A 24,788-nucleotide genomic window follows, 5' to 3' on the forward strand; every position below is an offset into this window, starting at 1 on the left:
CTAAAAACTGAGATAATTTATTGTGCTGTTGCAGCCTTCTCGTACAGCTTTCATTAAAGAATTCATGGCTAGATATGCTTTAACTTTCTGATCACAGTGAGATGAAAGCAGAGGAAAAGAGTCGTTCTCTGATGATTTTTATGCTGCCACCTGCACTCCTTTAACTGCAGAGTGAACAAATCTTAGGAACAGACCTTTATCTGATGTCCTTGTTCAGCAGGAGGCTGTGATTTATTAGCCTCTGCACCCACAGCTCTCCATGACCCAACAGACCCTGCCCTTATCCTCCAAGCAGTAAACGCAGCTGCATGCAGCACACCCTACAGCCACAGTGCAAGAGCTCCCTCTACTGCTGCACCCCGGTAATGAATGATTATGTTCATTCAAAAGTGCAGTTTACTGTGTTTCATAAGTTTGACACTGGTATAAGCGAACTTACACATCACATCATTTTTAGCACAAAGAAATGGTAATAAAGAAAAGTCCAGGAATCTCTCAAAAGTAGTTTATTGTGCCTCTCACTGTTTATATGGCTTTTCTTTGTATGACAAGAGTTGACATAAACAGAGGAAGAACAACACCTTGGCCATGTTGGAAAAAAAAAACAATAACATAACACATAACATAATCTCAAAGTTTTGCCTGCATTACCGTCACTATCACCGTGACGGCGTAGCAGAGAGAGAAAGGATGAGGTCACACAAGAGTTTCTGTGTGACAGCACCATGCCAAGGACATCCACCCATGACTGAAAACTTTCTAAAGCATTCACACTCACGTGCACACGCACGCACACACACACACAATGAGGAGACCTGCCCATATTTAGAGGATGGGACCTCTCGCTGCTACAGAAACTATGTTCGTATTGCTTCAAAGAGGGAGAGAAAAACCTCTGTACTGTATATCAGCCGTGCTTTCCAAGCTGATCGCCCACTGTGACATTTTGGCAATAAAGAAATGATACATGAGAACACATAATCCTCCACTGTTCTTCTTCTTCAAAAAAAAGTGAGAATATACACAAGAAGACAAGATGATATAATGGCTTTTTGGGATGAGGGGGCAGTTTCCTGCATGGATACCAGTGTGAGCGCAGGTGGGACGGTGATTGTGATGAGGATGACGATGATGGTGGTCCCTCCTCGCTCTGTGGAGAGTCAGACTGGTATCCATGCTGTTTTTCAGACTTGTCATCTTCTATTTACACAAAGTGGGGCTGAGAATCGCATAGTCAAGAATGCACGCATAAATATTGCCTGTTTCTAGCATGCTGGGAGGCAGCTAGGGTTTGGTCCTTACTGAAAAGCCCTGAGTCTGATTCCAAAATGTCTTCCATAAAGATTCCTGCTTTGCATATGCCTTTAATGGTTGTGTTGATGCATATGATACTAGTATGTTTGGGTGTTTTTATCTGTGTTGAATGAGTGTGCTAATCTACTGATGTCATCAGGGAGAGCTCTAAGATCCGTCGTATTTAATATGTTGATGTTACCATCAGTTTTGACATGCTAACTGGGACATATGCTCACAGACAGCTGCTCTATACTTAATGGAAGAGATGTGCCTTGCTTAAACAGATGATCACAAAAGTGCTACATATATAAGGTCAAGTCTGAATCTCCGATCCCGGCACTTTGTGCCAGGTTGGCACATCTGCTACCACTCAGCATAGAGCGAAAGGAGTGTGTATGTTTGTTCTGCGCTTTTGTGGATACACTGTCCAAGATAATTAGAGTGTGTTTTTAGTGCACATGTGACTGAGCATTCTGCCATGAGGACCGCTGGATTGTATCTGGAGTCCCTGCCAGTAGTTAAACTCATGCTCCACAGATGACTGTTCCTAACTTTGGCACAAAGATACTTCCTGCACTGACAGCACATGCTGGCCGCAACAACAGCATAAAAGAATAATGCCAATTACCTGATAACAGAAACTGGTTAAGTCACTGCAACAAAAAAGAAAGTCCTGGGTTGATTATCATCCACAGGGAGCCAAAGTGCTCCAAGAAGCCCGAGCTAAGCATATGTAGCTGATAAGGAAGACCCAGCCAGTTCTGATTACCCTTCTTTCCCTCTGAATATCTTCTCAGGAAAGCTCTTCAAAGATAAAAACTTGTCTAAAGGATTCATATATAAAACCAGAATAACAAATAAAAAACAAAATATAATGGTATATAGATATGTAAGGACTTATTCATAAACTGAAAAAAGGAAAAAAAGAATGAAAACAATATTTAAAAATAACAACAAAAGAGTTGCATACTCAATTTGGCTTTGCCCTGTACTCTTGCTCTAAATGTGCTTGTTGTAATCAATCAAAGTCAACTGCTTAGTTCTGGTGTCTAGTTTGGAGGCTCCCCTGTTTAGATATAAACAACAATAGTAAGGGGGGGTAGGGGGGAGAAAACAACAAACATTTAGCTTTCTCAAAGAGGTTATGTTCTTTTTGTCACGTTAACTTCTCTCTTGGCCGTGCCAGGAGTTCATCTGGTTTACCGTCATCTCTCCCTTGACCTCTCATTTTTTCTGCATTTCACTTGTCATGGACCGTGTGGCCTGAGTTAGAAATGTTTATACGCTTAAGGCTCTGCTGTGCTCAGTGGAGGAGGACACAGTGATGTGCAGTCAGGAGAGAGAGAGGGAGAAGGGAAGGCCAGCATTTTCTTGAGGTGGAAGAGTGAATGAGGTTGTGCTATATATGTGTATGTTTACTTATATGCTTGTATGTGTGTGTGTGTGTGTGTGTGTGTGTGTGTGTGTGTGTGTGTGTGTGTGTGTGTGTGTGTGTGTGTGTGTGTGTGTGTCTATGTATGAAATGCTCTTTTCACTGCGCCCTCCGAGCAAGGCCTTTCCTCAACCCATCTATGGAAGTTAAAACACCCAGGGCTCCCCGTCACTGTCCGAGCCCCTGTCTCGATCTTCATCTCCCACATCGTCGTCGTCGTCTTCGTCCTCCTCTTCCGGTGATGGCTCGCTGCCGTTTTCGGTGGCCCAGCTGTCGTCCTCATCCTCAGCCTCCTGCTTTAGAACCAGGGCTGGAGGCGCGGGCGGTGGTGGGGGCGGTGGTGGAGGCGGCGGGCTCTCATTACTCTCTGTTTGGTCGTCGAAGGCCTCCGGATTCTCGAGCATTTCCCTGATCAAAGGAGGCATCGGCCCTGGGATCTCCATCTTCAGAGTGATAGCTCTCTCTGCACCTGAAAACAGAAAGCAAGGCTCAAAATACATGGACACATCGTAAAGAATAAAAGGAAGAGTGAAGCTGAACTAGTAGAGTGTCCTGTAAAAGATGTATTCTTCTGGCAAGGACCTTGGGAAAGTGTACAGAGTTCAATCTTAGAAAGCACTCTCTCCATTCTTACCCTTCGTACTGATGCCCCTGAGGTCAGTGATCTTCATCAGCATGCGTGGGAACATGTGGGGTTTGTTGGGGCGGCGACGACGGGCATAGATCTTCAAAGCCTCAAGCAGAGGCTCCTGTAGCTTATCCACTTTCTGGGGCTCTTCTAAATCCATGCGGTCTAGTGAAAAAAGCAGCAAACACATGTTCTCATTCTCTCTTTTTTTTAAATAAATGGCACAGTTTTAAATAATCTCTTACATGCAAAAGTCAATTATGTTTAACTTTTATTTTGTTAAAGTCCTTTCCACTTTATAACAGACCAATCAAGAGTAGGTGCATGCTGCAGTACCTCCACAGATGAGGCAGATGGCGCTGAGGAGACCGGTTTCTGTATCATCCATCTCCAGGGGTAGAAGTTGGCCTGCAAAGGCAAAAACCAGGTCTGTAAGCGGTCCAAAGCCCGCATTGTGCATCTGAGTCCGGTTCAGAGTCAGGCCATCTGAGAACGTCATAGTGTCCTGTTCTGGAGTGTAGCGTGTGCAGATTCTCAGCATCTGAAAAGCAAAACAAGGTGTAAAACTTTTTGAACATTAAAAAATGTAAATAAAATGTAAAGTAGTGTAATATGACTTCTTACAACACTAAAAATATCTGCAGTAGCTAAAAATGGTAGCCAACTACTCCAGTCTGGTTGTGTATATATGATAGATTTTGCATTATCTGGGCAAACTTGAATGCACTGCCACTTCTTACCACCGGGTGGAAGCATACCCATATTTCAGCATAAGCTTTGACAGAATCACTTATTTACAAAAAGTGAGTGAAGAGGGCAGAAGGGAAAACAAAAGCTCCTCACCAGTATGTCCAGGCAGGCGGACTTAAGCAGAGTGATTTGGTCAGCGATGGTGAGGCTGGTGAAACCCGGCAGCCGCTTGGCAAATTCTACTATCTTGATGATGCATTTGGTGGAAAGCTCACTAAACTTGTCCCATAGCCCTAGATCGAGCTGGACTCGATGGTCCGAGCTGGAGTTCTGAACAAACAAAAACACCCACAGTTCAGCATGTCATACAAGAGGAGGTGTGCAACCACGTTTGTATCAAAGGCAAGATTCACCGAGCCTCACATTTACATTTTACATCAGTCAACTGTGGGGAAAGAATTCCATTTACATGTTGCATCAATCATTCCGAGGCCACACAGATGGCTTAATGGGGAACTGCATTAGTTAAGCCACCACTATGTTGGGAAAGTTACTGCGAATTTTCATAAGCATGCAATCTGGGAGCATTCACTGCTGACGTAGCTGAGAGACAGTTTCCACATGCAGCAGTGAAAGATAGGGGTTTATGTGCACGACTTACGGTGGTGTATTTGCCCAGTTGGCAAAGTGATGGGAAAGTTTCTTGGTGAGCTTTGCTGACTTTATTGACTAGTTCCTCTAGCTCTCCACTTAGCTCATAGCTCTCCGGAAGAACAACCTCCTCCTTCACATCTTTCTTCTTCTTGTTTCTGTCATTGCGCACCGCTATGTAAAGGGGAGGAAACAAAATTAGTTCCACATACAATGTTAAAGCTCATACAGAAAGTTAATTTAATCTATCTGTAATGACATTTGAAAACAAACTCAGCATTCATGCTCAGTGTCTTTCACTGCTGCCAAGGAGATGTTACACGCTAGTGGAAACCAGAACCTTTCTGCTCTTAACAGCATTAACATATTTCCTTGAGGCCCGGCACGGACACTGGCTATCTCCTTCTTATCACCCGCTGGCTTCCTTGTCCATCTCTCTATCCACTTGACCGGTGCACATAAGCCAGTACGCTCTCTCCCTCTCTCTGCCTCTTCTCCCACCTCCTCCTCCTCCTCCCATACTTTCCTTCCTCTCAGGATATCCAGTAATAGCAGAGGCACAATGTGATCCCGGTCTTAACACACATCCCACACAAACATTACACCCACATACATGTCCCCCGGGCTTCATGAAGGGCAAGAAACTGCCACTTACACGCAGCTGGCTACACAAAAGGTTGAAATAAAAAGCCCCCCCCCCCCCCACAACAAGCTGGTGTTTCTGATTGCGCAAATGGCGTGAATCCTGTTCTCAATACGTTGGTCAAAACTCCCAAATCTTGTTTTCTCCCGTGTTGCTTTATGAATGAAAGCAGTGTCTGTGTGCTGGCCAGAGGGGCGAGGTTTTGTGGTGAAACAGGAAGTCAGATTCATTTTGTAAAGGGATTAGTCATATGATTGGTACAGTGCCCAGCCTCACCCTGATCACCACCCCTGGTCATCATCTGCTTCTGTCTTTGCTGCCTAGTTTCTCAGTCTCTATGTGCAAGTGAGAGAGTGACCCTGTTTTCCAAACGGGTCTCTCTATATCTCCAACGCTGGGGGACTCACCTTCCTTGGACATGCCGACCTCGAAGCACTTCTGCAGCCTGCAGTACTGACAACGGTTGCGTGTGACCTTGTTGATCTGACAGTTTTTGTCTCGGTGGCAAGTGTACACCATGTTCTTCTGGATACTGCGACGGAAGAAACCCTGGAACATCAGGAAGCAAGACACAAAAGGGAAGAGGGCAAGGGAGAATGTGCAATACAGTTATCATTATAAAGGCTGTGACATATCGCTGTATCTCTTTCAGCCTGCCCTTTGTCCATCCCTCTTTTATCATGTGAATGCAAAATAGAGAATCTAAATTTTTTTTATTTCAGAAAACCCAGTGTTCAAAAGATTGGTTCTTCTCACCTTGCAGCCTTCACATGAGCTGACCCCGTAGTGGTACCCGGAGGACTTGTCCTGGCACACAAAGCAGGGCTTGTAGACTCGAGGTGGGGGAGGTGGAGACGGAGAACTGGGTACCATCTCCTCTGAGCTGTTGCTCTGGGTCTCCACCGCTGTGAACATGGAAAGAAAAGACAGTGGAGCACATGATCAGTTACTAATCATTATCGTACAACTATTACTAACTCTGCAAATGCCACATGTGGAGTTGTGAATACATGTAGCAGATGTGGATAGATAACCACACTAAGAAATGACACGGCAGATATGACTGAGGTTCCACCAACAGACACTGATTAACAGTCATGCTCGCTTGGTAAACATTTTGCCTGGACGTGGAGTGAGACACATTTAAGTCTCAAAAGATAAATAACATATGAACTATCAAGTGTTCCTATTTCCTGGTACCAATTATCACTAAACTCAGGGGCCCTTTGGGGATATCGCATAGAACATATTGTCATATTGTCTTCGCATATAACTCTTGTCTATGTAAAGACAATAAATAAGAGAAGAAGGGCTCTTTGACAGCTGTGAGAAAACTGCTTTTTACATCACTAAGATGTAACTGACAGTGTCTGACAGGTTCTTTGATAAGGACAGGTAACAGAGCGAGCTAATGAGTTGAGAAAAGTCAAGAGTCAAAGCTGGCTTTTCCTCATTCCACACATTGACAACATCTCATGTGAACATCTTGCACGCACAGCACAGGCACATGACAAATGCACGGACACGCAAAGCTGGTGCAGAGCCCTGATTCTATGTCTCAAAAACGGAGGCACAGCTGTGACATCAGTGCTTACTCGAGTCACATACTTGATATGGTCCATTACACTTCATTATATTCCAAAGTGCACCCCATATAGGCTCTTTTGGAAGGTTCAAGTGTGCAGGGTATGGATTCCATACTCCCCCTGAGAAATATAAGATGCTAACCACACATGCCACAAAACCACAAACACACACTTGCACACACTTGCACACAAACAGTTTCACCCTTGGTCACCCTCTAACTTCAACCCCCTACTCTGCATCCCACCACCATCCCCTGACACACAAACCCTATTTTTCTCTTGTTTCCTGGCCCTAAATTCCTCAGTGCAGCCCTGCCAGGTTTTAACAGAGGACTAGGCTCGTAAGTTGGCTTATAAAGGCAGTCCCATGGCTGGACTGGAGGCCCCAGCCCGGCTGGCCTGCACTTTATTGGGACTCAGTCACCTTGGGCAGCTATTCACACCACCAGCTGTAGCTCACAGCCCGTAAAAAGAGAGCAAGAGAGAAAAAAAAGCCAATCATAAAATAAAAAACAGGCAGGCTCTAAAATTCTAACTTTTACTGCCCCCACCTCTCCCCAGCACCTTCAATGGAAAGCACAGAGGACTTGCCTAAACTTAACCTACAACCCCCCCACCCAACTTACTCCCCCCTCTCACACCCAAAGCAGAATCAAAAACCACCAGCATGGCTTTTTTTTACTAGAGAGAGGAGACTTCAAAAAGGAGAGAAAAAAAGAAGGCGTAAAAAGAGGAATTTGATATAAAACAGAGAAAGGGGAAGGGGAGGGGGGGGAGAGGGGGAGGACAAAGTTGCTCTTGAGGGCAAGTCTTGTTCAAGACCAAGTTGACGATTACTACTACTTCTGCTGTAGCTGCTCTGACTGGCCTGCAACTACCTCATTAATGATAGTAACAGAAATACATCAGACATTTTTTATTTGTTGCCTGCTGCCTAAACATCTGTTTTTCATATGCGACTCTTCAGAAATCCACAGTCCTCCTTTGAAAACCTCATTTTGCTCAAGTCAAAGATGTTTTCCATTAGTTTTTAGACCAATCCCAAAGCCAAATGCACAAATCAATCTAAAATCCAAAGTTTACGCCCCCTGAATGTTTCTACAGCAAGTCTCATATCTCCTTGGCCAGAATGTAACAAAACGGCAGGGTCAGTGGGAGAACAGAAACCCTCTGAACGCACCATGAACCACTGTTTATGCAATAATAACAGCAGCAAATGAGGCTCCAGACCGAGCGCTGACAACCCCTTAGAAAAGGACAAACCATATGTGGCGTCAAGTAACGAACACTGACTGACAACGTCTAAATGGATAAAGAAAGCGGGCCAAACACAGAAAGTCCATCTTGGAGAAAACTCGGGCAGCGGTGACAGACAAAATACATCAGGCTCTGTCAACACGTTGAACCTGGTTCCTGCCAGAGAACATGACTCCTGAATCCACCTCCAAGACTTTGCCTCATTCAGCCTACTCCATTCAAATCCCCTGTACCACTTACCCCAGGGCGCCACAGTCAGAGGGCCCATTCAGAAAGCTACCCCGAGCCCCTTTTCTCAGTCTCTTCAACTCAGCTCATCACTGTTTAGAAAACAAAGCCCAGTGAAATGAGAGGCCCTCCTTATCAGCGCTTTGAGGCTTGGGGCACCATTTGCATGACAATCCGCTGTCTAAGGCCTGTGAGCTGATGACAGACAGATGAGAAGAGGAGTGGGGTAGGTGGTATGGGTGCCGCTGTTGGGGGAGGAGAAGAAGAAAAAGAAAGGCAAGAAGAAGGTATAGCTAAGTTATCAACAGTCACTGTTAGCTTCCTGCTAAGTATCAGTTTATTCTCTGATCCCGTGTTGCATTGCTGTGCACAAGTGGTCCCGCTGCCACTGAGCAAGTTGGTCCCATAAACACACTCAGTGGCTACAAACTACAAACACACAGCAACATTACACTAAAATACTTGAGCGTGATGGGATGAGCATTGCAGCATTCAGCACAGCCTCATTAGATGTGAAATATAACTGCACGAGACAGAAATAGCTGTGTAGCTGAAGGTGAATTCAACTAGGTCAATTACAGTGAATTCTAGGTCAAGTTAACCGAGCCAAGCAAACTCCCTTTAGTATCAAGAGATCCAAGAGAAGAGAAAAAAAAGCCAGAACAAGGAGAAACACTAAAGAAATAATCAGAAGACTTCCTGGCAACACTGAGGCTGCCTGCTGTTCACTCAGCTGGAAAAAAGGAGTGTTTCTAATGTATGTGAGCAAACGCATGACTATGCAGCTCCTGTTTTGTGTTGCAACACACTCCTCTTAACTGAGCAGCATATGACATTCTGGCACTGTAACAAGTATTCTTTCACAATAGGCTTGCAGATTTTGAGTACGTGACCTGTTGGAGTGATTGAATCTTCAGTGCGACACTGCTCCAAAAGTTCCAGCCTTGGCATGTGAGAGCAAACGCTTAGACGTATTCTTTCTGGGCCCAGTGCACTCACAGTGCAATACATCTGTAGGATACGTGTAGGTGTTTATTTTTGTGCTTGTCCAGCATTCACGTGCAACTCCAGCCAGCGGCTCTGCTCTGTCTCTGTAGTGTATATTTCACTTGCAAATGCCCGGACTGTTTGTAACAGTGCACCACTGAATTCCAGTCCCCATTAAAACACCCCCTCCTCTATGTGTGCGACTCACTCTGTTGATGTTTTCCCTGTTAGTGCTAAACTGCATGCACGGGCATGCGTGGCCTTTGTCTCCACCTCTATTTTCACTAAAGATCCTGTAAAGTTGTACCTCTTGTCGAGACTTTGAGGCAGAAGGGGAGAGAGGGGCACACAGTAGGGTTCAATGTGAAAAGAGGGTTGGGGACTGGGCAGAGAGTAGTAGCAGAAGGACAGCAGATTGGGAGGGGATGGTGAACAGTGGGCTGGGAGAATTGCTGGCACACTAGGTGGGGCTTTCAAGGGTGCCTTTGGCCCTCTACACCATGGCAGAGGCTACAGCACCATAGGGTACGACTGACCGACCATCAGCACACGAATAGGTTTCTGTAAAGAAATGGGTTTCATGAAAGAGGAAAAGAAAGTAGTACCACACCCTTGTCAGTGGTGCCAGCACATAATACTCTCCTTCTCTGTTTTGTTTTGCCCATGTCTTCCTGCTATCACTCTTGAGGCTTCTGCTACAAGGTCCCACACAACAGACCTGCTTCCTTCCTCTTTTCAGTACCAGCGTTTCCGGAGGATCTTCGTCACTGGCTTTTGTAGCCACTTCTCAGTATCCCTTACTGCTACACCTCCATACATGTGCTCTCATTTCCCATTGCTATTCTGTTTCACCTATATATAACCCATATATATATATATATACAAGCACTCAAAATGGCACCGGGCTATAACCGAGAGAAGCAAAGAAGTGGAGGAAAAAAACCACTGAGAAAAATGGGAGGAATTCCTGACTGTGTTGACAGGGGAGGGGGGACTTTCATTAAAGGTGATGAGCAGTAGCAACGCCTTTCAACAGCTGTCAGAAAGCTCATCACCTGGTCTCCCACAGACTGACACACTAGCACGCCTGTAAAGAGGCATCACTATATAGGAAAAGAAGACGGCCAATCAAGAGATGGCTCGGGTTTGAGATTTGAAAATAGATATTAAGAAACACATTCCTGAAGGGAATTAAACCCATTCTCTGGGAACGAGAAGAAAGCAATGAGACAAACATCGATAAACATTTGTGACGCATGCATGCGATCTGACGCCAGACCAGCATGTTGAGTAAAAACATTTTCCCATTTGCTCATGGCTTCTGTCAGTACTAATGACAAAACTGTGGACTTTTGAAGAATGACACAATGTGACATGGCACACAAGCTGCTGCCAAGGCACATTTTAATCTTTTTCTTTTTTTTACCCCTTTTTCCTTTAAAAATGAAAAAAGCAGGAAAGGCAGCAGGTGGGACAAGAATGTATCCCCGGGGCATGTTTTAAAAAGTGGAATTACCCTTGGAGTCTGGTGGTGTTCTCAAAACACCTGGTCTTCTTTACAGCACCTCATAAAGGGCCTTTTGATATTTTCTTGATGGAGTCAGCAAGCAAACATTTGGCAGCGTGCACCCCCCTTCTCCTGCACCACACAGCCCTGTCAACAAACACACAAGCTGCTTTCAAACAGCCAAACTCGTCTGCTGAGCCGCCTGTCCCCAATGAACCCAGCAAATAAAGTTTCCTTCAAATGTCCCTGTACCAAACCAGTGCAAGAAGGTATTAAGGAAAGGAAAAAATGAAGAAAATATAACGTCAATAAAAATATTTCAGACAGTCAGTGGCCTTTTATGACCAGCGCTGGAAAAACCAGACAGTCAAGTGCAGATCTGTGGAAAAAATGCACCTCCTCATCCCTGCCGTGAGCTCCAGCTGACTCTTCATCTGCCCACCACAGAGGAGCACAGCTCACCTCCAGTGACTGAGGAGTGAACCCAAACCTGGCAACCCAGCACAGTGCTGGGCCACTGATCATGTCAAGAAGACAGGACAGTTCACAGGCAGGCAGGGGAGCAGACAGAGAGCAGAAGCAGGCGCGCAGGCGAGGTGAAGAGAGAGGAGAAAGCAGTCATCGAGGGAAACCCTGAGTCTTTGATCCTCGGGTTGTTTCTCGTCCTCCCAGACTTCCTCTCACCATCTGTAGCCCTGGCTCTCACCTGCCTGTCTTTGGCAAGGCCACTAGCGCTCGTTCAATTGCTATTGCTTCCTCCCCACAACAATAGAAACCTACAAAAGTAGAAGTAGCCCAGCCGTGGCTGCAGCCTTGCTCTGTCAGAGGAAGTGAGTGGAAAGGCGGATAATGTAAACAACAACAGTAGTATTCACTCCGGCACATTGGGGAAGCACCACACACCAAAGCATGCAAACGCAAACCTCCTATTGGAAGGAACAACACGCCCACGACTAGCAGCACACAGTTCATTTCCACTCAACATGTAAATGTCCACGCCAAAGAGTTTGCACACACTACACAAAGCGGTTTCTCTTGCCTTTTTACTTGGCGTTACATAGGATGCAGATCACTGTTAAAAAAAAAAAGTTAAAAATCATGCACCCAGCTTTTTAACTGATTTCTGTTGTGAGTTTACTCTGCCAAATACACATTATCGCAGCATTTTCCTCTATACAGTCACGTGGAAGAAGTTAAGAAGGAAGAACTCAGAGAGACTAAGATCAAAACTGGCAGAGCAGTGACAAAATGACTGTGGCTTCCTGACTTCTGAGTGAGCAATCCATGCATAAGTAGTAACTCTTGAAGAATCAGCAGTCCCCTTCAACTGGCATAAAACCACAGATCCTGTAAGGTATTAAAGCCACTCTGAGAAACTTCTGCTTTGAGTGTCTCAGTGAAGCAATGATGCATATCAGAGTTTTTCACTTTTGCTTGGCAGCAAACCGCCAACAGGTTGCCCAACTCCGTTTGGGTGGAGGCGCTCAGATGACTGATGTGACAGCCAGATTTTGAGCCACACAGTGATTCATTTCCTTCCATTACGGTCTCTAGAGGTGTCACAAAAATAAGTTCCACATAAGACTAATACATGAAGTATTAAAGGTACATTTTGACAATTACCACTGAATGAACACATCACTGGGAACGTAAGCAATACCCAGCCAGTCAGTTCCCTTAACAGCAGCTAACCTGAGTCGATCGAGCATTCCTAAACAGGCGATAAATCATCCCAAACAGCCCCTAATTCATTTGCTGGATTGTTTCCTGTCAAACTGGCTGTTCGTCTGTCTGTTTGGTTTTGTCTCTAGTGTTTTATGGCAAATGGGAGATGTTCTTACCGTGAGGCAGAAGTTTATAAATCCAGGCGTGATAACAGGCTACTGCAAGTACCCATTCACTCACAGGTCAAGCTATAGTGGAGACATGGACATATTATCTGCTCCTGTGTAGCCACTGAAGAGCATGTGCTGCTTTTTTGTGCTTAAGAGTGTCTCTCACGTGTCTAGGTGAGAATGCACTTCTTGTGTCAGATTTAGAGCAAAACATTGACTCTAGGGGCCCAGAGAAACAGTAAGTGTGTTAACATTACTTTAGTAACCTGGTAGTAGTTCTTTTTCTGGAGTAACCTGATTTTGAATGAAACCTTATTTTGCAGACTCTAGTTTACACTTAAATGGATTAACAGGATTAACAGGGATATTACAAGTGTGCGTGCCAAAGAGGGAACGGGGAACAGGAAACGCAGCACTGGAAAGGCAATACAGTGGGATGAAAGAAAAGATGAATGCTGAAACTGTTCTTTTATCCAAAGTATAAATATCCTAAATCTGCCTAAAAACAAAGCTACAATGAATAAGTCAGAGCAGCTAACAGGCAGATTATTCCTAATACTGAGAGACAAGAGGAGAAACTGTAACGTGACGGTATTAGTTAAAAAACACAACAGAGCAGAGAAATCTGATTACTGACCAGCTGTATGTAAAGTTCTGACAATGTGAACACATTCTCCTGTTTCCTGGTTTAACCTGATTTCTTCCAATAACCTGGTTTCATGTGCACTCGTAAACGCACACGCACTCAAACAGACATCTGTTAATTTCTCCACTGGCATTCATCTTCTTTCTGTAAAAAGTCCCAAACTGTCAGCTAGGCTCACAATTACAGGCATGCCAGCTTACACGCACACACACCTGTTCCTCCTTACAGCAAAATACACCCACAAGGAACACAAACAATACAAGCTAATGCAAGTGTACACAAATGAACTCATGCACCATTTCCAGAAGGATGGTCATGTCAGTTGCACATATGCGCACTGGCAGAATTTGACTAATGTCAAAGGGAAAAACAACACCAATTTGCCTCCCTCCCTCCCCTCGGTCCTCCCCTCCTTCCACCCACTCTAGGCCAAGTCCTCATCCATCTCTCTCCACCCCTGAGCCCAGATAATAGCTGTACTACACCAGCCGCTCACCACTCCCTGCCAAACGCTGTCGGCTGCGTAAACACAACCCATTCACACATACACAGGAGCAGGACAGTTGGACTCGTCTGGGTTTCTAGACCCGACTTGGCTATACGAGGGCTCCGCTTCTTCTAACGCCGAGCCCGTAGCAACACTCGAGCCAAGCCGTCAGTCAATAACACGCTGGTAACAGAACTGCTCGTTCCACAGCCAGCTCACACACAGCTCTGAGCTTACATGCACACTCTTCTATGCTATAAACAAACATGCTTGTGCAGTGGTACATCACATGCTCACCAGTGAAATAAACTCTTTCAGGTGCATGCACTAATACAGCACACACACGCACGTAAGTATGCATAGTTTGCCAAATGTCCACGCCTTTGTGCAACGGAAAATGTGCCTGGCAGGCAAAGAGCTGTTCTCAGTAAACAGCTACAATAGCAGCAGCCAGACACGGGTGTTAGGGTGGGCAGCCACAATACCTCTGGGACCAGCAAACTATTGTGAAAGAACTCACAAAAGTCCAGATTTTATACTGATCTGGAGCTCACGCAAACTGCTAGCCCAGTTGCCTCATAACAGTCACGTGCTGCGATCCACAAATCGTCAGCTCGTCACGAGTCCACGTAAAATTTCAGAGTACTCGCTCTTGTGAAATACTGTTTAAACACGACGGACAGGAAAACAAAAACAGCCCTTTCAAGGACTCACATTTGGTTGACGAGTTTTATTTACAGCGGTGCGACTGACGCTGCTGAGGGGCTATAAACTGCTGTTAGAGCGGAGCCAGATTCCAGCACAGGCCTGAGGAATCCAGCTTGGCACACTGTCCGTCTCTGCTTTTGACACAGCAGTCTGGGTGCCCAACAGCAGCCAAGTGGACACGTACACTTGAACATACATTGATCAGAGGAGTCCGCATACAGGCACCACACACACAAGCATAGGTTAACACGCTCTGATTTATGCATAAGTCAAACCACGCACAGGAGGGGGCTCTGTGGAAAAAACTTGAAGCAACTGCTAGGATTGAATCTGTTTATTTATAGACAGCGCTGCCTATTAATGGGCTCAGCTATTACTGCAGGGCTGACAGAGATCTGTGAACAAGGTGGTGTGATACTGCAGCCCAGCAGGTCTGACACCAAAAATGGCTTCACCCTATTAAAATGATTTCCACAGCGTAATATAACAGGTTAGAATGAACCAACAGGCCTGTGATTTTATTTAATAACCATCTTGGCTCTGATGCTATGTATTATTTATTACAAAACAAGGACTACTGCAGCTGCTTGAGCTACTGTATTATATCACGCAGGACACTGTATTCCTCAACACATTAATAAATAATTTAGAGCCTATTACACTGTAGTGCAGGCCTGACACTTTAGAGTGCACTTTAAATGAGGTACTTTTTATAATTAAAGCTTGCGATCAAAAACCAAAAACAGACTTTTCTTTGATGCCAGTTTTTTTCACATTTCTAGCTTAATGGTTTTTTTTGTTTAAAAAGTTAATTTAGTTGCAGCCTGCTTAACGTTTGTTCGCTCCTTCATATCAATTACAACTCATTGACCCTGGACTGGCTTATTCCTTTAAAGTTGAGCACATTGTTTTGACATTATCTTGAGAAAATCAGCGATATAAACACGTGACGTTAGTGACAATGATTAGAAGTGTAAGTACTCTCCCTCTTTCTCTCCAACACACAAACACACACATCACCCACTAACCAACATACCACCATCTATTTCCAGCCCTGCCCCCTCAGGCATTCTAATCTTTTAATTGAATCTTTTGTAATTATAATGAAATAACTGCAGACTTCTATCAGGGAGAAAATGATCGGGCCAGAATGTGCCAGCGGTCACAGGAAGCTCTTATTTCTCTACCGCTGCTGCCGAGATCTATACCCCCCATTTCAATTAGCCCCTCAATTCACATTTGAACAGCACATTAAGGGAAAACAAAGAAGCGTGTGCGCCCGTGTGTGTGTGTGAAGGCACACATAGTGACAAATTGCTCAAGCAATCTGTTACTGTCATGTCCAGCTCTTATATATACCGTTTGTTAGACTTACAATCCAAAGTGTGCTCAAAAACATCGAGCTAAGAGTGTACTTTGGTGAGAAAAAACACTTTCCCTTCTTTTGACCCTGGAGAACTGCTAAACGTAATTGCCTCATTCTTCTAAGCAAATGAACATTGACAGAGAGGGGATTTGTCGGCATAGGCTGTCTCAAATGGCTTCCCTGGCAGTTGACTAATTCAGTTCTCATTGACGTACGACTAAATCAGTGTCCATTATCCTTATGTGTAGGCCAGCTCAGATGTAGTACCAGCTCTGTGGCATAAGGCACTTAAGAGCATTACACAAGCCAAGCTGGTTGAAAGAGTCTCCTTTTCAGCAAGCTGACGAGCTTACCACACATGCAGTAGATCTGACATTGGCCAGGCTGTAGCCTCTGCCTAACCTCTGACATTAAGGTCTCCCACTCCTGAACAAAAAAACAAGAAAACTGACCACACACTTTTAAGTCCTCTGATTGTCCCTGGCTAATGGCCAACAGCAGAGACACTTATCACCGCTGAAGATTTACTGCAAAGAGAGGAGGTTATACTCATTTTGTGAAAGACTTAGGGCAGACAAACATTTTCTCTGCACAGTCTCCACACAGGTTATCAGAGAAAAACTGTTTTTGCATTTCTGCTAAACCTTGTTTTGTTTTTTATCCTCACGTTGTAGAGAGCATTGCTAAAGAGTTGAAATCTTTTTACAAATGGAAAAAAAAACAAAAACCTGTGTGACAACAGTATATTATTGTATTAATCCAGGGCCAGGTGACTTGCTTTACAAACACAGTGGCTATTTTGGTGTGCAGTGTGCGTGCTTGTGTGACTGTGGCATTAAGAGCCAGACAGGTCCCTCTGTTGTGCAGCTGGGCTGGCTTAATGAGATATCAGACTCAAACATCAATTCATCAGCTTCATTGATGAGGACAATGGGAGGCAACTGCTTCAGTAAAGAGGGGCATTATGGCTCCTTGTGCAGGGATAGGACAGCTTTGTTTACAAAGGTTATTGGGCACACTGGGTTTGAAACAGTACACCACACCAGCCACTTTGCTCTGCTCTGCTAACTTAGATCTCTCACCCTCAGGGCAGCGTCCCTGGACTTTTTTTTCCCCTTTCCTTTTTTTTAAACTTTGATTGTGTGGAACAAAGACCTGAAAGAAAAATATACTTCTGGAATCTGACGCCTAATTTTTAAATGTGTGCATGTGTGTGAATGGGTTAAAAGGAAAGGACCATAGAGGCCTGATTGATTAAATAAACAAATCTCATCTTGTTATCATCAGGGCTCCCCTAGCTAAGCAGAGCAGGCTGGCGTGGCTGGAGTCCCCTCTGGCCTCAGCCTCCACTGACAGGGCATCTGTCTTCATTAAAGCTCAGCCAGTGTGCATGACGGCCACTGAAATGCTGGTGTCTTCACGATTAATGAAGACAGATGACTCCCCCCCCCCCAAGGAAGTAAAAAGGCACAAAAAAGAAGGGAGGACGAACAAACGGAAGAGCATGAAAAAAAATTGAAAACACTTTCAAGCAGCTCTGAAAAATCGAGAGCAAAGTTAAGCTGCTTATCTGATCGCTCCGGCTCCTCTTATATTCTTGATTGTTTTTCCACTGTCATATCTGGCTTGGCTCCCTCCACACTTCTCCCACCATACCATGCATACACACCCCACACCCCCACTCCTTTCCACTCTCACACACTCTCTCACAGCAGTAGCAGCCCCCTGGAAGTAGATGAGAATGGACCCCAGTTGTTGTTAGAGTCAGAGCCTTGTCTGAAGTCAGCGGCAGAAGAAGGGAGAGGGGGGGTGGGGGGGGGAATGAAGTGGATAGATGCAACGAGCAAAAGAGAGAAGAGAACGTTGGCCAGAATATATCTCTGCTTTCTTGAGATTTGTATGTATTATTATTTATTCATACATTTATCTGCTAAATAATTAATCCGCTTACTAATTCATGGCTGTTTGGCTCTGGAGGAATATCATTATCCATCTAGTATCCAGCAGCATAAACAAACCTCTGACCTATGAAGACTGCAGCAGGCCCAGCAAAACTTATTATTAACTAACTGTATTATTAAAAACAGGCAACATTTGTCATTAACTTTTCATGTGAAATTCATCAGACACCTCACTTCTAGTGTTAAACTCATGCTGTGAATAGACAATAAACCAGATAGAGTACATCTGACACGTCACTGTCATCTCTTCCTGTCACTCACCAAAACCTTTTCCTTTTCTAGTATGCAGCACCTGGCAAGGTCAAACCCCAGGTGGCAAACATTGTTACTGAAACTTGACTCTGTGGGCTCAAACTCACAAACTCGCCACACAGACGAATACACACAAGCACATTTTTTTAAAACCCAACACACAGTGCATATAATATCATAGCAGAGAATTTTTTTCAGATGGCTGAGCAGCTCAAACTGGCTGTGGGCTAGGAGAGGAGAGGAGAGGAGAGGAGAGGAGGAGAGGAGGAGAGGAGAGGATTGTCTCTGTCTTTTCCTGTGTTGCTCTGTAGCCCCTGACAGCAGCCCCCTTGGCCGAGCCCTGAGGGGTAAACAAGCCAGCAATGAGAAAATGAAGGAAGGAGTGACCGAAAGAAAAGGAGAGTGAGAAGAGAGGGGGAAACATGATTGTGTCATAGAAGAATCCAAACAGGATGCCACTTACATTGAACACTGGCAGTGCTCGTCCAAGCAAAGGGGTCCAACCCAGCAAAAAAGGGGTTCGCTTTCCGCAGCATGCATGCACCACGGCTGGTGACATCATAGAGCTGACGGGGGCCCATTCCCAGAGCCTCCATACAGTCGAACATGGTACCCCCCACCCTCGGCAAAAATCAGTGAGAGCCCTCAGTCCTGCCTGTGTCCTACCCTGCTTCCACTGCTCACGTCACTCACTGAAGCAGTGACAAGAGCTCACAGCAGCAACAGCTATCTAGATTCACTACCTTCCTCTCCCTCCCTTCACTTATCTCGCGCTGTCACTCTCTCTCTGCTGTCTTTTCCTTCCGATGCCGGAGTTTTCCTTTTTCCCTCTCAGCTGGAATGCAGATATGGTTCCTGACTGGCTGAGCTGAGCGTGACTCTGACTCTCTCCTCTCCCCCCTGCCCCTGGGTGAGCTGCTCCCAGTCTGCTGTAACAGACCTAAATAACAGCCTCTCGCAGCTCTCGCTGAGCCCCAGACACGGCGGAGTGAACCAACTGCTTTGGCATGACGCTGCAAGAGGGGGTGGAGAGAAAGACAGAGAATGCCAGAGAGGGAGGGACAGAGAGAGAGGAACCCAGGAGGAGGGGAGGTGTAAGGGGCCGTCCAGCAGAGTCTGCACTGGAGTAAGAACTGATCTGGCTGGAGCACAAAACTTTATTCCCCATTCTTCTTGTGCTTTTTTTGTTTGTTTTTTTGAACACACGATTTTTTGTTTTTCATATTTCAGCCCTAAATGCAAACAGTGCCCCCACCTACCCCAACCTCACCGTCTTCCATTCAGATCTGGTCCCTGTCTCTGGCTTTCTTTACATTGCACCTCCCCCAGTTCCCTGCAGTAAATAAGACCCCCTTTCCCCCTCCCTCCCTTCACTGAGCCCCCGTCTCTAATCATAACCATATTAAAGTCCAGCCACTGGCCCGGGCGTGTATGTGTGTGTCAAAAAGAGAGCCAGAGAGAGAAAGAGAAAGAACATTGTGCTGTGGCTGAACCCAGAAACCAGATGCCAGGGTAAATCCCTCCCTCTCCTCTGTCTGTTTGAGGGAACAGAGGATGGGCAGTTCTTTCTGTCGCTCCCTCTGGAAGTGCTTTAACAGTGATGAATGAGGGCTGCCTTGCTCAATCCCCGCAGTGCATTTACACAGACAAATATCTCCAATATACAAACACACCATGTGCTGGACACACTTCTCACAGGTTTACTTGACCTTGCTTGTGATTTATATCTCGACGTAGAAATAGCAAAAGACGTCCAAGGAAGCAGCGTCGATCAGGTTGTTCAAGCAATGATTTTAATGCAGTAAAAAAGCCTCGTGGCAGCTGAATATTTTAGTGGTTGTGGATTCACAGTTAAAACGTATACCTTACACATTTAACCTTCATTATAACAATGGTTTTTCTGTGCACTGATTAAAAAAAAACCAATTCAGCTTAAAAAATTGCAGTGCCCTCAGAGTGGCAGTGAATCAAAGGAAATCAATGGGCAGTGTGAGGTCAATGAAAAAGCCTGACACTGGTCCTAACTGTTGCTCAGCAGAGGGATGGACTCTGGCTGGGCTAAAGCAAACAGCGTGATACAATGGGAGATATATGATAATAGAATAGCTTCAGCCTGTGAGCTCCTCACATTCATCTCCCCCTGTCAAAGCAGTACAAGTGGTACAGCCCAGCAGGCAAAAAAGACACCATTTCCTGTCAATCTGTGCTGCTGGCTACGCTCTCCATAAACACACAGCGTCCTCCCTCCTCCCTCCTCCTCCTCTGTCTAACACTTCACTCTTTTTCCTGTCTCATGAAAGAAACCATGCTTTCACATTTCTGGCTATTTTGAATGATTTTCATTACTATGTTTATTGGTTTAAAAGCTATTCCTCCAATGGAGACTTCAGGTTTATTTTCTTAGGCTGGCACACACGCACACACACAGACACACACACACACACACCTGTGAGTTGAGATTCACACAATCTCGCAAACTGACGCACGTTTAATAGCTCTTTTTATTTCATCAAATAGTAAACAACATCAGTAGTTTTTATGTGCTTCTTCAGACAGCTGTCAGGTCATACAGTGAAAGCTTTATGATGGCGAGAATACAACACGGGGACAACAAACTGGCATCTATCAGAGATGCCAACGCTTAGCTGAAGTTTGTTGTTAAAAAAAAGGGGGGGGGGGCACTTTTCTTTTCTCTAGCTTTCCACCCATTTTCACAATAATTCAAAAAATGTCTTGGTCTGGATACATTTCAGATTAAATCATCACAGCCTACAGTCACATTTTTATGATCCACAAGCATTCTTCTCACACTCGTCTTTCGTCTCCTTCCTGTTTTCTTTTCCTCGCTGCTAGTTTCACACAGCATCCTGGAAACTAAGAACTGGCTAATCCCCCGGTGCTCAAATGTTCTATGTAACATCAGCGCAGTTTGCCAGGGCTGCTCTGTGGACTGACAAGCTGCAAAAAATCTATTTCAAATATCATGTGTTCACACTCTTTTGTTTTTAGAGATTTACGAACCCTATCCGGTTCCACTGGTTTTGACATTTCTTTTTACTGTGTTTGAGACTATAATTCAGACCACTAACTCCAGGTTCTCCAGTTATTGGCAAACTACACTGTGAGCTGTGAGCCTTCCAGGGCTTCAGAGGGTTTGCCGAGTGAGTTTAGACATCTAATCTACACATACTCCATACTGCTGCTGACCCAGGCTGGTCCCTGCCTCCCCTTCTCTCCCCTCCCTCCTTCCCTTCCTTCCCCAGCCAGAGAGGCTGAACTCTGGAAGAAACCCCCACTGGGCCACTAACTTTCCCCCAAACTTATCCTGCCCTCCCTTCTTCTCTCCCTCACTCACTGGCTCACAAGTCTCTCCATCTCTCTCCATAATACCCCCCCCCCTCCCCCCCACCCCATTTCTCCAAATACTCTCCCCATTTCATCAAGTTCCCTATGGCCACTTTTTCCTGACTGCGTGATTTGTTTTAGTTGACAAAGTTTCTGCTTTTGTTTCTGGTTTTGGAAATGGTTCATTTTCAGTGGCTGCCAACTCACTGGCCACTCCACGTTGACGTCTGCTTTCAATCATGTTTCATTTAAGCGATTAGAACAAATCTGAGCACACGTTTAAAATGTTGAAATAGGTTTTAACTACGATGTTATGTGTGTGTCTCACGATTTTATCCAGTCAGCTGGATCTGGTCTGCTTACTGCTCCACGTGTGCTGGAACCCAGTCAGGCTTTACTACTGTCTGACACTCTGATGCCAATTACAGATAAGACGTATACAACACATTGTTGCCACTTCCTCTGTATACAGTCATTCAGGTTCTAGCCAAGCAGTCAACAACGCAATCGTGTGTGAGGTAATAAAGACAGAGGCCTTTGCACTAAACGCAACAGAGTCATTTTGAAAGGAATGTAAAGCTTTTCCATTTCTGATGTGGGCATGTGCAGCGTGCGGACATGCTGAAACAGATTGCTGGTGATGACAGAGACACTGAACACCAGCCCAGGAAGCCTTCCCACCACAGCCAGATTCAGGTTACGCAGAACACGCACACTTAAAAGTGCACACATCCCATTAAGGGTTGTTCAGTAAGCAGAGCAGAGTTTCTTTTTTAAACTAAAAAAGTAACATCAGCCAAAAAAGAAGAGCAATCCTTGTGTTGTTGTCCATTTCATCCATCAATTGCTCCACCAGTCAAAGATCTGACACATGCTAAGGTCTTACACTCTTGGCCATCTTTCTTTTTCACATTTTCTCCCTCCTTCTTTCTCTCGCTCTTTCTGCACTGTCATGATGTTCTGCTACCCATGTTTTCTTGTGAGAAAAAGTGAGATTCAGCCAAAAATGCAAACCCCCGTCTTGTTTTCATGGGCACGTCCTGGACCTGTGTGCCCTCCCACGTCTTCAGAGAAGCCAGCCTTCCTCTCTCGCCATTGCGCAATTTTCATCCTGCACGTGCCCACAAAGACTGTCTGAAAACAGCACCCTCCCACTTTTGATAGTAGCATGTTTATCTTCATCTGTCATCATGTCAGAGCTGTAGTACACTTTGTGGTCCCTCTGTTATCGGCAACCTTTGCTGACTTTTCAGATGCACACACACACATTTAAGTCCTGCAAAGTTGCAGAAAGTTTCCAGCACTTAGGGCAATCTGGCTCCCACTTGCAGTGTGGGATAATGAGAGGAAATCCAAGGTAAAGGCAGAGGAGAAAAGAGGGAACCGAGCGAGAGAACTCTGAAGTGCATAAGCCAGCGGGGTTTAGGTGGATATCATCATGGAGCAGCAGATATTCTACTTACTATCATTTTTTACGGTGTTGTTGCAGACCTATGCTCCACCAGGAGTCTACAGGAAAACTGATCGTTTTTTACACAACAAAAATCAGCACTACAGAATCAGGGCTAGCGTTAGTGAAAAAATAATAAGTGCAACTGATTGCCAAAAAGGAGTGGAGCACCTTAGAGAGCTGTCATTTGAGGCCTGTGATCGCCTAGGGAGGTAAAAGCAGGGATGTCAGACAATGTAGAGTTGTTTATTACAGCCAACAGACTCCAGTCTCACTGACAGATGAAGGACAAAGCCAAACAGCGTTGCACATGCTGTCATCACACGCAAGTATAGTCCAAAATGGTCCAGTGCTTGCATTGCTAATTTGCTATGAAGATCATGGCCACAGGAGCAGAGATGCCAGCGAGCAAACAGCTATATGAGAGCTTCTTTTGTTTAGGTGTTGACACTCACGGCATTTAGTACCAGAGTCAGAAAGAAGAAGAGCTAATAATGACTTAGTGTGATGATCAAGCACAAGAAAAATTATTTTTGTTATTATTAGTAGTAGTAGCAGAAATTTAACATTATTAGTTTTTCCTTTCCACTGTTGCAAAGTACTTACTCGTCATCTGATTGTTCCGATTTTCACTCTATTACTGTCGAGGTTTTACCAAACAATATAAAGTACATCTTTCACAATTCAGAAGCTGCAGCCAAACTAAGATTATTGTCTTTGGCAAATGAGTGTAGTTCAGTATATCCATCCACCTGCTCTCTTTCAATGACCTAAATGATCTGGTATTTGTTTCTTGCATGGTTTTCATTTGGTGTTTGAAGAAACACAATTTATGGGAATTTGTCTGGATCCACTCAAAGGAAAGATCACGGCAAATGAATACAAACTTGAGTTTGTATCCACGAAGAAACATTTCAATGCCGTTGAGAATGGATTCTTCCAGAGCGACAATGGTCAAGCAGAGGGGGTGGGAGTGGGGAGCCACAGAAAGGCTTCATGTGGATGAAAATGATGTGAATCATATGCTGTAGTCTTCAACCCAATATAACATCTAACTTATGACCAAGCTGATAAAACACCACAATCAAATCATGTGTGTATGTTTAAGAGAGAATGTTTTTTTAGAAGAAAGGTTAGTCATCCTTCCTGTAGAATACAAGCAAAAGCATTATAGTGATATGTTGTGACCTAAGCTGTTGAGCCTTACTAATGAGGAAATTTTGTGTTGTGTTTTTCCCTTTAAACCGACACCCAACATAGCAAAAAATGTAATGTCAATTATTTATAGCTGTTCAAACAATGAGAAACACAGATGAGCGTTTGGTTTTCCTGTGTGTGTAGGGAAATATGTACCTACAAGGAAGTATTGGGTTGCGGGGCTGCAATCATCATTTTCATATCCATACATAGATCACTTCATCTTTTTCTCTGCCCCTTGCTTTCATCAGATATGTAGTATGCCCACATTAGCATACACATGTGCACAGAGGCAAATCCTACTAATCCTACTCTACACCACCAAGGCTAGGCTTAAACCCAGCACTTCAACCTTATGAAAATAAATGGAGATTCAATGTGCCGTTTGTGCTCTGCTTCACCTCCAGTGGAGAAAGCTTCACTCTGCTAGCTGACATCGTTCCCTTGTCCCTCGCCTCCATTTAAAGGTTTGCTTTGACGTTCCCTGCCGTACCACATTTCCCACCAAAATGGCTCCTTTACGCAACTCCCTTAGCTCCCTAAGCCAACATGACCTCCTTATGTTGTTTCTGTGTGTGTGTGTGTTTAAGTATGCAAAGAGTGTTTTTAATTATGTCACTCTGCGTGTTTTTTTTT

The 24,788-nt window shown here is 44.7% G+C and overlaps 1 protein-coding gene across 5 annotated transcripts in view; it reads right to left on the reverse strand.

Moving 5' to 3' along the window:
• Positions 1-491: 491 nt before the first annotated feature.
• Positions 492-24,788, reverse strand: part of rarga (retinoic acid receptor gamma a) — a 40,729-nt gene continuing 16,432 nt past the window's right edge. For 2 of the 5 annotated variants that reach the window (XR_006055267.1, XR_006055266.1), the window contains exons 3-10: positions 6,097-6,245; positions 5,748-5,889; positions 4,708-4,871; positions 4,200-4,376; positions 3,693-3,897; positions 3,363-3,521; positions 2,808-3,197; positions 492-2,755 (exon numbers count right to left, since the gene is read on the reverse strand). Coding sequence is in view for 1 of the 5 variants with exons in the window: in XM_014339119.2 (XP_014194605.1) it covers positions 2,875-3,197; positions 3,363-3,521; positions 3,693-3,897; positions 4,200-4,376; positions 4,708-4,871; positions 5,748-5,889; positions 6,097-6,245 (1,319 nt within the window). In the remaining 4 variants the exon portion in view is untranslated. The other 3 variants (XR_006055269.1, XR_006055268.1, XM_014339119.2) reach the window with 3 other exon arrangements.

This window comes from Haplochromis burtoni, unplaced genomic scaffold (genome assembly GCF_018398535.1).
Source record: "Haplochromis burtoni strain Fernald_Lab_line unplaced genomic scaffold, NCSU_Asbu1 Contig_9, whole genome shotgun sequence".
NCBI lineage: Eukaryota > Metazoa > Chordata > Actinopteri > Cichliformes > Cichlidae > Haplochromis > Haplochromis burtoni.